This window comes from Pelodiscus sinensis, chromosome 23 (assembly GCF_049634645.1).
Source record: "Pelodiscus sinensis isolate JC-2024 chromosome 23, ASM4963464v1, whole genome shotgun sequence".
Taxonomy (NCBI): Eukaryota; Metazoa; Chordata; order Testudines; family Trionychidae; genus Pelodiscus; species Pelodiscus sinensis.
The window spans coordinates 16,680,680-16,697,760 of NC_134733.1; the positions used below are offsets into that span (position 1 = coordinate 16,680,680).

The 17,081-nt window shown below is 46.5% G+C and overlaps 1 protein-coding gene across 1 annotated transcript; it reads left to right on the forward strand.

Annotated features, from left to right (window-relative positions):
- Positions 1 to 22: 22 nt before the first annotated feature.
- Positions 23 to 4,410, forward strand: CPTP (ceramide-1-phosphate transfer protein). Its single transcript, XM_006127122.4, has 2 exons — positions 23 to 293; positions 1,748 to 4,410. The coding sequence occupies exons 1-2, from the start codon at positions 172 to 174 to the stop codon at positions 2,268 to 2,270; spliced, it is 645 nt and encodes a 214-aa protein (XP_006127184.1). The 5' UTR covers positions 23 to 171; the 3' UTR covers positions 2,271 to 4,410.
- The last annotated feature ends 12,671 nt before the right edge of the window (positions 4,411 to 17,081 follow it).

The following is a 17,081-nucleotide window of genomic DNA, read 5'->3' on the forward strand; positions in this document are numbered from 1 at the left end:
TACCCACCCTCCCGCGATGTGCGATTGGCCAAAGCAAGGCGGAACCAGGAGAGGAAGGCGGTGATTGGCTGGGGTGGCGGAAGGGGCGTGCGCCCATTGGGGGCGGTGCAGGAGTCGGGGAAAGCGGAAGCAGGCGGCTGAGGGGGTCGGCGGCGAGGTACCGGGTTCACCATGGCGGACGGGGCGGACGCGTTCTGCCTGCGGGAAGTGCTGGTGGCGTTCACGGCCTGCCTTGGCGAGCAGCGGGAGGTGCGCGTGGACCCGTACCTCGCGGGCTGGAAGGGCCTGATCAGGTGAGAGGGGGGCGGGGACGCTGACTGGCGCTGGCCACGCCCCTGTTTTTAAAGCCGGCTTGGTGGGGAAAGGGGAGGAGACCGGGTTGGTCGGTGTCAGAGGGAGCCCATTGGCTCGCCCGCGGATCACGTGACAGGCGCGAGCCGCGCCCTTCCCGGAAGTCCTGGGAAGGAACGCAGAGTGGCCAGCGTGGGGCTTGTCTAGCAGGGCTGTGTTCAGGGTTTACTGGGCCCTGTGCAATACTGCTAAGCTAGTGCCCTTATGTCTCCCCGGTGGGGAGCGATGACCATTTTTTAACTGTGATTTTATAATCTTCAGCAACACACTCATATTTTAAACTAATGTCCTGCTGACTCTCAAAGTAAATTTTTAAAAATAGTTCTGTAGCACCCTAGGCTGTGTCTAGACTGCAGGGTTTTTTCGAAAAAAGTAGCCTTTTTTCGAAAAAACGTCACCTGCGTCTAGACTACAGCTGCGTTCTTTCGAAATTAAATCGAAAGAACGCAGCTTTTCTTTCAGTGGTGGTACTTATTTCACGAGGAAGAACGCCTTTTTTCAAAAGTGCTCTTTTGAAAAAAGGCATTCTTGAATGCAAACACGGCTTTTTCGAAAGAGAGCATCCAGACTGCCTGGGTGCTCTCTTTCGAAAAAGCGGCTTGCTTTTTCGAAAGTACTGCTTGCAGTCTAGACTCGCTTTTTCGAAAGAGGCTTTTTCGAAAATATATTTTGAAAAAGCCTCTTTCAAAAGAGGCTTGCAGTCTAGATGTAGACCTAGAGACTAACAGGGTTTTTTTTGTGTGTGCATGCACACGCACACACACACTTTTCTCTGAAACAAATTCAGAAAATGATTGTATATGCCTGAGGCTGGCAAATGGCCTTTAAAATGGCTTCATTACCACTTCAATGGCTCTTTTACAGTTTTTGCGAATAGGTCTGGCAGGCGTTTTCACTTAACCAGATCCTTTCCAGAAGAATCAGAGCCACAGAATAGAGATAGGAAGAGGTGGTGGACATAGCCCCAGTGGTGCCCTAAATTCCTGGCTGCCCTAAGCAGATTCCTCATTTGTATTCTGCACATTGGTAGAATGGCTTGGCTGTCTAAGCTGCTAGTAGGAACAAAGTGACTATTAATATATTCTACATGGTAATATAAACCAAACACTTCTTAACTAACATCTGACTCTGCTAGCTCATTTGGAGGCCTGTTCTATATATTTAGTACATTATAATAAAAATCATCACCACTACCTTATTACACATATTTCATCTTAGATTTAAATTAAATGTGTTCACCAATTCTGGTATGTCCAATAACTTGGTATAACAAAGTCTGATCTAACTCTTAACCACTTAACTAGGGGCATTGTTTCAGTATCATTTCTCAAGCTCCCTTATTCTGTTACCTAACACATGACTGTTTGGGTTTTTTGTTTGTTGGTTTAAAATTTAGGTTTCTGAACACCCTGGGCACAGTTTTTTCCTTCATTTCAAAAGACGCAGTGACCAAAATACAGATCCTAGAGAATTATCGTAATAGTGACCAGCGAGAAAAGTACTTGACTGTTCAATCCATGGTGGAGTATGAGCTGGCTAATGGCCTTGTTGATCTCAAAAAGCGATCTGAGCATCCTGACTCAGGCTGCAGAACCTTCTTGCGCCTCCACCGAGCCCTTCGTTGGCTACAGATGTTCTTGGAAGGACTGAGGACTGGCGAGGAGGACTCCAAAACCTCTGTGATCTGCTCAGAGGCATACAATGCTTCCTTGGCTAACTATCATCCCTGGATTATTCGCAAGGCTGCCACAGTGGCTTTTTATGTCTTACCCACTCGAAATACATTCCTTGAAAACATGAATGTAGGCACAGCTGATGAGGCTGTGGCTATGCTGGGGGATGCTTTGCCCTTTATCTGCAAGGTCTATGATATCACGGAGGAGCTCTATGCTCAACACAAACTGCTTGATCTCCCCTAGCATAGGGGATATTTGAGTAGAGTATTTCAATATTGTAACTACTGGAAGAGTTCACTGTATTTGGGGGAGGGGTTCACTCATGTAAATAAGTGTATTTGCACTAGGGCCTGGATACTCCCTCTTCCCTGCCATCTCCAATATGTCTCTAGTAGAGATCATAACTAATTTGATTGGTACTCTTTGGCCTTCTAAAAGAAAGCTAACTTACTTCTTGGCTCTTCGTTTATTAGCAATTTGGACTAAACATTCCAAAGCCCATATTAGCTTGTTTAAATTGAAGAGACTTATTTCTCTTCTCTGCACTGACCTCCTTTTTGCAAAACTATCAGATCTTTTTTCTTTGCGAAAGCCAGAGCACCCTGCCATGAGTGGTTACTTAATCTTTGTAGCTCCAATGCCTTTAAACAAAAGCAATGAGGAATCCCTCCTTGTCCTACTCACGTGAGACTGCTAAAATTCAGATAAACTAGGATTGGAACCCCTCACTGTGCTATTGTAGAGCCTGTGTACAGACGACACTCATTGACTTCAGTTACTTGTTCTCTGTTGGGGTTAAAAAGATAATGTATATTATAGGGGCTGGTATTTTGGTTTTGATACTCAGTGTAAAGCTGATGCTTTCTCACAAAGAGCAACTGATTTCAGTCCACTTTAATGGCAACTGGTCAACACTTAGGCTTCCCGCTTATCCTCCCAAAAATGTAGTAGTGTTGAGGTGTGGTATTAGGATATGTTCCTTCCCACCCCTTCTTTAGAGATTTTGAGACATGAAGTCCCTTTATTACTCTCTTCCTCTTCCCTACAGTTTTGCTATTTGGCATCATGCTTTTTGGGGTGAGGAATAATCTTTAGAACACAGTACTGAATCACAGAATAATTCAGATCCTTATGGATCTTGAGGCTACTGTTACAGAGACTACCCATAGAGTAGACCTTCAGGAAAGAAAGGGAATGCTGAAAGCCTAGACAAACCCAAGTTCTGCTGACTGGGTGTGGTAATTATAATCTGTGCAATACATAAAAGCATAGTGTTTGCTGAAGCTGAATGCCTTCCAGTCCAAATCAAATCATAAGCTTTAAAAAGAGGGTAAATCTTCATGCATGTGGTCTGTGTACAATTGTTTTAGCAAAAATTCTTAGTATATATGGTGTGTGTGTATATATAGGCTTATACATAGGAAGAGGTACACAATGTGGTTATACAATAATTAATTGTACTTTATCAGATTTTTAAAATGTATCTTTCACAAAAATGTATTAATATTTCAGAAAGGGCACTAATACTACTGCTGTAAAACTATTTCAAGACTACATTTACACCTCACACTGTGCCTCTGTACATTTTATTAACACTTAAAGTAATGTAGATAATAGGAAGCATTTAAATGGCCAATAAGGCTACAGTACTGGAAAACCATATTACCTCATGGGTTTGGGTTAGCTAGCCACACTACTTTCCTTAAAATTACATTAATAACTTGCCTCCAAAGAGTGGTGTACAGGAATGCTTGCCTTTGAAGACGTGTGCTTCCATCTTGTATATTCAGGGGCTATCGAACCCAATAATGAGTAGTTGCTTAATTAACCATTTAGCTAGAGTGCAGAAATGAGACTAAATACATTTTAACAGATTCTAAACTCTCATCTGCAGCATGCACATAGAATATTTCTTAATTCAAGAATCAGGAAAGGAAGGTTTTTTTCCCATTTGATTCCAGGAGGGATGTTTACTCCCAGTGATTAAAATATTTATACCTCTAGTATAGCTCTGAGAAATGATCCATTTTCCTTCTATGCTAAGATTTTAGTTTAGAACCCCTTTAAACTTAAGTTTAAAAATTCTGTTTACACACAATTCCATGGGGTAGATGCCCCACGTATTAAGACAATTCAGGTAACACCGTATTCTAAGACTTTTTGTTTTGTTTAGGTAAGTGAGATTTTTTTTGGTTAGATTTTTGTGAATGATTAAAATTTTCTGAAATCTAATTATGCACTACATATGTGAAAAAGCTGCATGTAAGTGAAATTTTCATAATGCCTTTGTTCTATACGGTTAATATAAAATGAAATATGTGAAAACTGTTCTCCACCAGTATGTCCAAGCTAAATACTATTATATGAAAGCTATAATACTTGATTCTGTGACTTCCAACAAGTGGCTTTTGAATTAATGTCACTGATCAATGGAAAAACTGAGTTTGCTTTGTTTGTACTGATCCGTTTTTTTAAATAGTGGAATCTAGCCACCAAATATATAATCCCTGTGTGTGGTATACATGCACTTTAATACACAACTTTTTAGCAGCACCCTACAATTTGTATGGAATCGTTAGCAAATTCCTATGCTTATGCATTGTTTAGCAATGCTTATTCAAATTCTGGATTCCTCTTCTGTTCCTGCCCTGGCCATGTTGCTACAACCTTATTGGGCGGTGCTTATTATTAACCGGCAGCCCAGCTCAGTGGAAGCAGCACCTGCCCAATTCGGTTAATCAGTTTAAATTTTAAAATGACAGTTAACATCCCTACTATGGTCTGGGTTGTACAAGCTGCTCTGCACAAAAGGCCTCTGTGTGATATAAGGGCCCAACCATGTAGAGCAGCTGCAGGATTGAGGACCAAATGACATTTAGATTACAAATGGTTTTAAGCAGCAAGTATTGTCTGACGTGCACCTGCAGCTTACACGGATTGGATGTCCACTAGGGATGTTAAATATCGGTTAACTGAATAGTCTATTAACCCCATGAATTCTTGTTGGTTACTCAACTACAGGCAGTCCCTGACTTACGTGGATCCGACTTACGTCAGATCCGCAGTTACGAACGGGGCTGCCCCGGAGGACACGGACTGCGGGACCTCGCGGTCCTACCGCCCGTGTACTCCGGGGCTTTCTCCATGTCTCCCTGGTCTGCAGACCAGGAAGACGCGGAGCAAAGCCATGGGGGGGCCTCGGGCTCGGGCAGCGAGGCAGCCCAGGCACGCCTGGGCTGCTCCGCTGCCGGCTTCCCCGAGGCTTTGCAAAGCCACGGGGGAGCTCGGGCTCGGGCAGCGAGGCAGCCCAGACGCGCCTGGACTGCTCCGCTGCCAGCTTCCCCGAGGCTTTGCAAAGCCTCGGGGAAGCCGGCAGCGGGACAGCCTAGACGCCCTGCTGCTGGCGTCCTCAGAGGCTTTGCTCCCCGTCTCCCTGGCAGACCAGGGAGACGGGGAGCAAAGCCGCAGAGGACCCAGGTGGCGGGACCGCGGTGCATCTCGGTCCGCTGCCCGCGTCTTCCTGGTCTGCTGGGGGGAGGGGGGGGGGCGCAGCTAGTACGCCCCCCCCCCCCAGCAGACTAGGCTTTTCTCCAGACGCCTGTGGCAGAGCAGCTGGGGCGCTGCCGGTTGGTCAGTTTCAGCAGCGGCTGAATCAGGACGCCTGGGGCAGAGCAGATGGGGTGCTGCTGGGTTGGTCCAGTAGCGCTGAGGAGCAGCGCTACTGGAGCAACCCAGCAGCACCCCAGCTGCTCTGCCCCAGGCGTCCCCAAGTCAGCTTCTGCTGAAACTGACCAGCGCTGACTACAGGAAGCCCAAGGCAGAGTTGCTCTGCCCCGGGCTTCCTGGAATCAGCTGCTGATCAGTTTCAGCAGCAGCTGACTTGGGGACGCCTGGGGTTCTTAAGTTGATTCTGTATGTAAGTCAGAACTGGCGGTCAGTTTCAGCAGCGGCTGAATCTGGACGCCAGTTCCGACTTACATACAGATTCAACTTAAGAACAAACCTACAGTCCCTATCTTGTACGTAACCCGGGGACTGCCTGTATTCTATAGTCCCCGGGGGTGGGGCTGGCAGCCAGCACACTCTGTCCCCTCTTCGAAGGAGTCCCCTACCACTCAGCACTGTGGCCTCTGTATCAGAGGCAGCAGCGTGGGGTGCCAGGCGGGACCTAGTCCACAAGGGGAGCCAATTTAAAAACCAGCTCTACTTGTGGACCAGCTGCCTATTGTCCTGTGCTGCTGTGCCTCTGATAAGAGGCAGCACCCCTTTGCGGGGAGTGCTGAGCTCCCAGACCGGGCCCAAGCTAGAACTGAGCCAGCCTGCCCACCGAGCTCCTATTACACTTTAAATGCAGAGCCACAGCAGGGGTAGGTCCCGAATGGGGTGCATGCTGGGACTGAAGTGGGCTGCTGGCTAGCCTGCTAAAAAATGTACTGATGGGGTGGGGGGAAATGCGTGTAGTCTATTGCATTAACTGATAAGCTTTTGCTTATAGGGTAATCAACTTTACCAGGGCTACTCAACTTTGGAAGCTCCGGGTGCCACTATGGAACATGCCAAGGGCCGCAACTTATATATGAGGTTGCATATATATGCAAATAGCTTCTTTCACATGGACAGGCATAAATACAAAGATTAAGGCAATGCTATACAACACGCAGGCCCATTTAAGTCAGTTTTGCTAGTATTAATAAAATGCAATATTTACCTGATTTCCACCCATGTGACAGCACTTTTAATGAGCAATGACAGTCCAGGAATTTATCTACTAAAATGCATGTCAACAGAAGACCATTATGTTGACTTGCCGTTGTGGAGCATGTTCCCAGTGGAGGCCACGTTCAAAGGATTCTGCCTGCAGACTGCATGTTGAGCCCTCGTAAACCCAAATCGCACCGCGGGCCGCAAACAAATGGGCAACGTGTTGAGTGGCCCTTGACTATTACGTCCCCAATGTCAACCTTGAGAGAGGCGTGCAGTGAACCTATCTGTGCACCAGAGGGAGCTTGTTCATTGAGTATCTTGGATATTGACAAATTGAACAAGTGCAATTTGCCTTTATAGCTGTGTCAATCGTGCACCATTTGCTCTAAATTTCCTTTCATTGCAGAGTGCGTGGTAACTTAGTTAAGTCTTACAAAACTACATACTTTAGCAACTAATCACTTCCCCCTCTGCTCCTTTATTTGTACTAGCATTACCCATCCTTTTGTGATGGTAGATGTATACTCAGGTTGGCCTAGTCTGGTTCCTGACAACTACTTCAGTTTACCATGAGGAGGGGGGAAGGCTACGTGTGTGGGGGGAATTCGAGGAAGGGGGGCTCCCTGCTTACACGGCTGAACTCAGCAACCACTAGGGGGCAAAGGGGCCAAGTGAGCAGCAGGCAGCGCTAAGCAGGAATCCTCCTCTCAGAATCCCCCCACCCACACACACTCACAAGGGCACCTCTGCCACCTATAATGGCAGTACCCACTGAGGGCATACGCAGGAAGAACCCAAGCCCCTAGGATAGGTGCTAGCGCATACACAATGACATGAGCCCTGAAAGGCCTCTGCATGATATAAGGGCCCAACCATGCAGAGCAGCGGCAGGATTGAGGACCAAATGACATTTAGATTAGAGGTGGTTTTAAGCAGCAAGTATAGTCTGACATATGCACCTACAGATTGCATGGATTGGATGTCCATTAGGGATGTTAAATATCGGTTAATTGAATAGTCTATTAACCCCATGAATTCTTACCGGTTACTTGACTATTCTATAGTCCCCAGGGGTTCATGTCATTGCGCATGCGCTAACGCCTATCCCAGGGGTTTGGGTTCTTCCTGCGCACATGCACAGTGAGAACGGGAGGGGCTGCGGCGCATGTGTATTGGTTGGTGGCCCGCAAGGCTTTTTTAAGGGCAGAGTCTTAATAGGTGTTTCACCCCAGCCTCCTGCACATGCATGCTGGGAGGGCTGCACCCGAGCGCAGCTTGCTATCCCTGAGGGAAGGAACCTTTCCTAAGCCTTGCCCCACATTTAAATTACTTTGGCCCTGCCCTTTGGCATCACACTTGTATAGCATGCGTCAGGTGGGGCGGTAAAGAACAGGCAGTCGGCATGCATGCACACTATGACTACCTTGTCCTGGGAGGGGTGGAGCTTCCCTTTGGTCTTGCCCCTCCAACTACATGCCTTACCCTGGGAAGTGCCCTCATAGTGATGCAAGCTTGAGCAGGGACATGCGCATGTCTTTAGATATAGTTCTATGCTTGCAGTCTGGCCCTTTACTGAAGATTGTGGAATGATACATAGAAATCTTGCCAAGAGATTTGCAATCATGTCAACTGAACACTACAACACAACCCATCGAACTTCAACTCACACCTCCGTCTATCTAAATAGTAAATTCAAGTACACAAGTATCACTCGCCTGCTGGTCTTACTGAAAGAAACATTCTAACATCTAGTAGACGAAAACAGGTTTTTTTCCCATTGGTGACAGGTGCAAGATGTAATATCAGTGCATGCAGAACCAGTAAGAAGTGTGCTCTAGTGCTAAAACCAGAAGTTCTCTAGTTTAGATCTATCATCCCTCCTAAGACACCAAGCTTGTAGGAAAGCCTAAATGGCAATGTTCCAGAACAGAGATCCCCCAAAGTCCTGCACAAAGGACGATGTGACAACCCCATATGCAAGAAATCACAATTTTGCCTATCAACTATTAAAAATAGCAGCACAGTTTACCTGCCCTGAAGTACAGATTAGCGCTCTGCATCAGACAAGTTCCAGTGATGATTCTGAAGACGACCGAGAAATCTGTGCCATAGCATGACCTACAATTAAAAAGTTTAGGATCCCTGCTGTCTGAATACTGCTCCTAAGCTTGCCATCTGGGCCCCTGAGCACATATATCCATAGCTTCTTTGAAAACAAGTTCCATGCCATTCTTTCATTACAGGTCACCTTTAAGTAGTTAGAGGATTTCTTTCCCAGTGTGATTTGAAAACCAGCAGGAGATGCAACATGTGGCGCTTTAGCCAGAAAATTAGTCATTGTGCCTTTGGATGAAAAGGCTCAAATAAGAATCAGGAGTGTGGAGAATATCTATAGTACCCAAGGAACAACTTGAAAAGTTGTGGAGGGATAATAGGTCCCAAAGAGAATGGAGAGCAGAGTCTGGGAAAGTGCATTTGTAATGGGAAAGAAATGTCCCTAGAGAACACTGAATTGAATGGCAGCGTTTAATGTTTTACTCCACATTCTAGCAGTTACTATTCTATATCCCTTTTCCAGTATTTCACCACCCCCCATGTTAAAGCCACGCTGTACCGTACAGGCGAGTGGTAGCTAATTTATTCAGAGTGCCTAGTTAATCTCTGCCCTTGTTTTGATCACGTGTTCTCCACATATTGCTTGTTCCTTTTCTTTATGACTAGCCAGGATGACAGGGACCCTAAATAATAATAATAATACAATAATATATGGAGATATACCATCTCATAGAACTGGAAGGGACCTTGAGAGGTCATCGAGTCCAGTCCCCTGCCTTCACCCCAGGACCAAGTACCCTCAACATCCTGACTGTGCTGCCAGGGTTCTGAGATGGAAAAGGGGAAGACACACTGCTTTAGGTTTTCTGGGACCAACATAATGTGGACAGGAGAGGGTGACCGGCAAGGTTCCCCTTTATCTTTTCCATCTATGTGCAGAATAAATTTTTCTATGTTCAAGGAATGTGCACCCACCTGTAGAAACACACAACCTAGTTGTGGACACTGTTAATCAGCTGGGTGGCATTTGAATTTCTCCTGAGTGGTCACATGAGCACCCATCTTACAGGAAACATTGGTGACTGGGCGTGGTTTGTATCAAATCAGCAACCTGATGTAAAACAGATTTGAGAGTAAATACCCAGTCAAAGTTGTCCCCATGCTTTGGGCTGTTTGATAGGAGGAGTGACATTTCGGTGGGCCCAAGAAAGTGAGTTAAACCTCTGAACTTTTGAATGTCTGTCCATACTGAACTTTTTGGGTTTTGGTATCAGCAGACTCCAATGGCTTGGCGATTTGAGCAGGGTATGAGAAGCCAGGCAGCCCAGGTTTTAATTCTTAGTTCTGCTACTGATCTACTGTCTGACTAACTCATTTCACTTGAACCTCAGTCTAAAACTTAGCTTTAAATCAGATAGATTACAACTTTTTTTTTATTGCCATCGCTTTTCTCCCTCCTACCCAAATGGTAAACAGCCTGGAGCAGTGGTGGGTAACCTATGGCCTGCTGGCCACATGCGCCCCATTAGGGTTCTATGCATGGCCCAAAACACATTTTGTTTATTGTTGCCCAGTGGCAGGGTTGCCAGAGTCTGCTGGTTTCTGTCTGATTTTTTTTTCCTACCGGTACGCATGTAAATCAAGGGTAGGTGAAGGGAGGTGCGTGCTGATAGGGGTTTGGGATGGGTTCCATATGAAGAGAGGTTAAAAGACTTGGAGTTTTCAGCTTAGAAAAGAGGAGAGTAGGGTGGGAGGGATATGATAGAGGTCTATAAAATCATGACTGGTGTGAAAAAAGTGAATAAGGAAAAGTTATTTACTTATTCCCACAACATAAGAACTAGGGGTCACCAAATGAAATTAATAGGCAGCAGGTTTAAAACAGACAAAAGGAAGTTTATCTTTATTCAGCGCACAACCTGTGGAACTTCTTGCCAGAGGATGTGGTGAAGGTTAGGACTTTAACAGGGTTCAAAAAAGAGCTAGATAGATTCATGGAGGTTAGGTCTATCAGTGGCTATGGTGTCCCTAGCTTCTGTTTGTCTGGAAATGAGTGACAGGGGAGGGATCACTGTTGTGATTCCTCCCTCTGGGGCATCTGGTATTGGCCACTGTCAGCAGACAGGATACTGGGCTACATGGACCTTTGTTCTGACCCAGTATGGCCATTCTTATATTCTTAACATTGACTGCGAGAGCCATGCGCTCCCTCTGCATCCAAGCAAAGCGCTGCAACGGTGCAGTTGGCACATACCACAAATTCTAGGTACACTAGCGCAGCTAGCAAAACTACACTATCCTGGGAGATTGTCTTGGTTCCGACAATCTTACAGCCCACTGAGATGAAGGAGGACTATTCCTGCGGCCCACTCACTAGCCTAGGTTGCCCATTTCTGGCCTAGGATATTCAAAGAGTCCTTTTAATTATCTAAGGACCCAATCCTGAAGTTTGCTGTATGCCCTTGAACCCTATTGACTTCACAGAGATACATTCTACCCCAAAATTAGCACTATCCCCATGGTATTGGAAAGAAGTCATTTCAGCAGGAAAAACATTCTTATTACAAGGCCTCCCATTTCTGTTGTCTCAAGCAAATAAATAAGCCAGAGGTACCATTCGTTCTGCTATGAAACATTAGATGTCAAAAGAAATGTAACTACTTGAGTAGGCATTATTACATCCCCAAACACCTTAGCACATAGCATGAATTTATCACTCACTGGGGATTGGAATTATTGCTTTAAAGAACAGTACAACTTCAATGTAAAAATGGAGGAAAGGGGATTTATTGGCTACTCGCTTTTTTTTATCCTGCACCCCAGTGAAACTGATGTATAATTCCTCTGTTAATTGCTTGGTAAGTATCATGAAATATAAAAATTGTTCAGCAAGTAGAGTACAGGATTCATTTGGTGTTAAGGTCATTATACTTTGGGAGTTTGTTTATTACACGTTAGTCTCACAGCATCGCCTCTCGGTCTGCAACCTATGATTGCTATGTGGCCCTGGTCCATAACATTCATCACGGAGCTGGACTGTCAGCATTTGCCATCTCACAGCAGACTCTTTCCATGAGTCTTATTTGTGACCTTTTAGAATTAAAAACAAGTTTCTGTTTCCATATTCCTAGCCAACAGCTTCAGTGCCAGGACTGAACAGTTTTGGTTTTATTAACTAAAAGGTTAGCTTTTCCTCACAGCTTGACTTGAGGAGATGGTACTTATCATAATAGTAGGGCAATTTGAAGAGATTATCCTCCAAGGGCATCAGGTAAAAATACAAACTGAGAAAAAAAAAAGCCCTTAACACAATTTTGATATGTACGTGGCGCAAACTCTCACCACAGTTGTGATTAGATTTGAAAAGTCCAAGGCACATGCAAGGAGACATAATAAGCTTAAGTAATGGTAATTAAGAGTCTTAACCAAAGCCCATTAAAGTTCATAGGAGTCTTTCCATTGATTTCAAGGGCTCCAGGCCATACTTTCATTCTCTTTCCAGATCTCAATCTTGCTACCAAGCAGGAATAACATGGGGTCCACCCACCAACATACTCGTTAGTGTAGAATCAGGTTCTCCTAGGGCCTATATGCAGGGGAGCCAACAGCCTCCATGGGGCCCCAGGAAAGGTGTGGAGGGGGGGGAGCTCCATGCTCCGGGAAGGGGCGGGGCCTCTGACAGAAGGGGTGGAGCCTGGGACAGCCAGCCCTCCACACTGCCAAGTGCAACATGCTCTGCTAGCAATTTAAAGAGCCCGGGGCTCCAGCCGCTGCCCCTTTGAAGTGCTGGGCCCCAGGGCAATTGTCCCATTTGCCCCCCCTTGTTGGTGTGCCTGCCTATATGCACAATACCTGCCATGTGTCAGAACAAACCCCTAGTCACTCTAGCACCTCACTAGGAAAGTGAACCAACACACGTACAAACAGTTTAACAATCAGATTTTCTTTCCCCCTTAATTTTAAGTTGTAAGATTTCTGTCAGTTCATCTTTTTCTTCAGTCTTTTGTCCAAGGCTTCATTATGGACTGGACATCATGCTGCTACTGAAACGTGGGCCGTCTGCGTGGGATCTTCAAAGACCTCATAAACCCGCTGCCCAAACAATGCCAAAAGGATTCTGTACGTACACCATCGGATACACCCACATCTCAACTGCCTCTCCTTTCTTTGCTAGCAAAACAACCACTCTCTGCTTCTCTGCTTGATCAAGCAGAATAGCAGCTGATTGGTGCTATCTCGGAAAGAGTCTACCCCGCCCTGGCAGAAGCTGGATTGGATGAGCTAATAGACTAAGAGCAGCCAGCGCTAGCATGGGCTGTCACCCCTCCCCATCCCAGGCACGAGTGTTGCCAGATATATAAACATCAGGCACTTTGGAACAGACAGTGCCATGCAGCATGAACCCCGGAGGCACCCCCTGTCCATACTGCAATGGAGCCATTACAGCAAAAGGAAAATGAGACACTGCAGCCTGACGGCCATGCTGGAAGGAAATAAAATGCAGCTCAGAACAATAAATCTATGTGCCAGTGATGGGACATCTGCCTACACGGGCCCTATAAGGGTTAAAACCAGACCTGGGAGAGAGTTGGGATGGTGGAGCCAGAAGCTGAGAAAGATACAGCCAAGTAGGGCCCAGCTGGGGGCTGTATATATAAGGGATCCTGGAGGGCCAGAGAGACTCATTCATAGGAACGGCCATACTGAGTGAGACCAAAGGTCCAGCTAGACCAGTATCTGGTCTGCTGACAATGGCCAATGCCAGATGCCTCAGAGGGAGGGAACACAACAAGTAATCATCACATGATCCTCCATTTCCAGACAAACAGAAGCTAGGGACACCATTCCTACCTATCCTGGCTAACAGCCATTGATGGACCTAAGCTCCATGAATACATCTAGCTCTTTTTTGAACCCTGTTAAAGTCCTAGTCTTCACAACATCCTCTGGCAAGGAGTTCCACAGGTTGACTATGCACTGAGTGAAGAAAAACTTCCTTTTGTTTGTTTGAACTGCCTAGTTACTTCATTTGGTGACCGCTAGTTCTTGTATGGTGGGAATAAGTAAATCACTTTTCCTTATTCACTTTTTTCCACACCAGTCATAATTTTATATACCTCTATCATATCCCCCCTTAGTCTTCTCTTTTCTAAGCTGAAAAGTCCCTGTCTTTTTAATCTCCCTTCATATGGGACCCGCTCCAAACCCCTCATCATTTTTGTTGCCCTTTTCTGAACCTTTTCCAATGCCAGTACATCTTTTTTGAGATGAGGCGACCACACCTGTACGCTGTACTCAAGATGTGGGCATACCATGGTTTTATACAGTGGCAATAAGATATATTCTCTCTCTCATTCTCTATCCTGGAGCATGAGGGACCTGGCTGCCAGGGAAGCTAGAGGCTTCCTGAGACAGAGCCGGGCTGGGGAAAGGCAGGCAGAGCTGGAGAGTTCTGGCCTGACCCCACTCCAAGGCTGCAGGGCCTGAGGGTACTAGGGCTGCAGGCAGACAGCCAGGGTAGAAGGCAGCAGGTCCACACCTCTTGCCAATGCTGAGCGGCCATTTCAGACTGCAGTTGGTGCCTGAGGCAGGGGCTAGATGATGACTGGCAGTGGGTCACTGAAGTAAGGTGGGTGTAGGGGAATTGGGGGTTCCCTGGGAGGGGAGACCCCAGTGGGCAGGGGCACTGACCTAGGACAGTACAAGGAAGAAAGGACACTGTGGGCCGGAACGGACACAGAGCTGAACCAGCAGACCGACAACAGAGGCTGGGACACCGACCAGTAGCGGGCACTCTGAGGCAGGAGCGCTGATTCCCCAAGTGACGAGCAGGCAGCGAGAGCTCGACCCGTGATAGTGCCCCAAACCCTCTGCTCCAGGACGAATGTGGAAGTGGACCCAGCCCTCACTCCCATCTGGGGGGATGCCCGTGTGGATATTATTTCAGAACGCATTTGAACCAGATCAGGCTGTTGGAATGACCAGAGCCATGCTCTGGGCTTGAAAAATTCATCCTGCCAGAAGGGCCTTTGACAGTGATACAGGGGGCAGAGCCAGCAGCAAGTTCAGATCCCTCTGTACCTACCCTGCACACTTCACCCCCACCACACCCAACTGCGGGGCCCAGACCCAGCGGGCAACCCCCGGACACCACTTGAGGGCACCTCTGGACTGGCTGCAGCCTATTCATGCTGAAGCTTCAATCCCCTGTGGGAACTCAGTCCTCCTTTTGCCCTGTTGGTTGGATCCCCATTCCTAAAAACCCTCCTTGCACGTGCGGGGTCTCTCCCTCCCCCATTTCTATGAAGAGAGGTTAAAGCGACTGGGACTTTTCAGTTTCGAAAAGAGGAGACCGAGGGGGGATATGATAGAAGTCTATAAAACCATGAGTGGGGTGGAGAGGGCTGATAAAGAAAAGTTATTTATTAGTTCCCATAATAGAAGAACTAGAGGACACCAAATGAAGTTAATGTGTAGCAGGTTTAAAACTAACAAAAGAAACAAAACAGGACTGTGTAGCACTTTAAAGACTAACAAGATGGTTTAATAGGTGATGAGCTTTCATGGGCCAGACCCACTTCCTCAGATCAAATAGTGGAAGAAAATTGTCACAACCACTTTCTTTTGTTAGTCTTTAAAGTGCTACACAGTCCTGTTTTTTGTTTCAGCTGCACCAGACTAACACAGCTACATTTCTACCACTAACAAAAGAAAGTTCTTCTTCACACAGCGTGTAGTCAACCTGTGGAACTCCTTGCCACAGGAGGCTGTGAAGGCTAGGACTATAAGGGTATGTCTACACTACCACCCTAGTTCGAACTAGGATGGTAATGTAGGCAACCAGAGTTGCAAATAAAGCCCGGGATTTGAATATCCCGGGCTTCATTTGCATAAAGCCGGGCGCCGCCATTTTTAAATGTCTGCTAGTGCAGACTCCGTGCCGTGCGGCTACACGCGGCACGGACTAAGTAGTTCGGACTAGGAAGCCTACATTACCACCCTAGTTCGAACTAGGGTGGTAGTGTAGACATACTCTAACAGAGTTTAAAAAGAAGCTAGATAATTTCATGGAGGTTAGGTCCATAAAAGGCTATTAGCCAAGGGATAGAAATGGTGTCCCTGGCCTCTGTTCATCAGAGGCTGGAGAAGGATGGCAGGAGACAAATTGCTTGATCATTGTCTTCGGTCCACCCCCTCTGGGGCACCTGGTGCTGGCCACTGTCGGCAGACAGGCTACTGGGCTAGATGGACCCAGTACGGCCGTTCTTATGTTCTAGCCTGCTGGCTGTTGGGTAGGCCTTCCCACAAGATTGTGCCCTACAGAAATTGGCAGCTTAGCTCACCCACACGGTGGGGAGAGGGTTTGCCACAGCTCAGAAATTAGCAGTGTTGGGTTTTTTTTTTTATTCCCAGGCTGTACCATCTGGATGGGACTTAAAGTCCAGTCTATCATAGCCAAGACGTCCTACATGGATAAGAGCTTTTCCTGCTCAGCTCCTTTGGGAACTGCCAAGCGCTCTCCCTTGGCTAATACACTAAACCCGGCCAGTTGCATGCAAGCGGTTTTGGAAACTGCCTTCTCTGCTCATTTGGATTAGAATGGTTTTATACATATGTAAACTGAAGCACAGAGAGGGAGAAAGTGACTTTCTCCAGATCGTACAGTAAGTCAGGGGCAATGCCACAGTCAGGATCCTGACTCCCCATCCCATCATGAGCTGTGGGCCCCATGCCACCCTCCAGTAAATGAGAGCTGTTTCCCCACATTGGTGGGCATTTGGAAAGCGTCCAGTTCCTGTAATCCGCCCCCTCTACATTGACAGCAGCAGAAGTGACACTGTTGACTGTAAACAAACTTGGAGTGGGGAAATCTCACAAATGAGCTGTTCAGAGAACCACATGCGGCTAATTGTGTTTGCCGAATACACACAAAGCAGGCCCATCCTTTACGTGGCACCATATGGCTCAGAGCAGTGATGAATACTGTATGTTGTCTTTCCCAGTGCCATAGAACCACAAGGCTTCAATTTGTTTAACTGTGGCACCAGATGACTGATCAAGTCCTTGCAGGAAATAATATATTGGAGCCCTCTGAAAGCAGATTGCTATGATTGATGCTTCCCACTGAGGCTTATTATCGCAAGCAGATATGGCATATTTATTGTCTCCACTGCAAACGATTTCTGTGACTTTGTCTGCTAGACCAAATGAGAGATTTACTCCAGCGGAGGGGAAGAAAGGACAGAACCAGCTGCTGTTTGGACTAGAATCTTTTTGTTTATTTCCAGCATAATT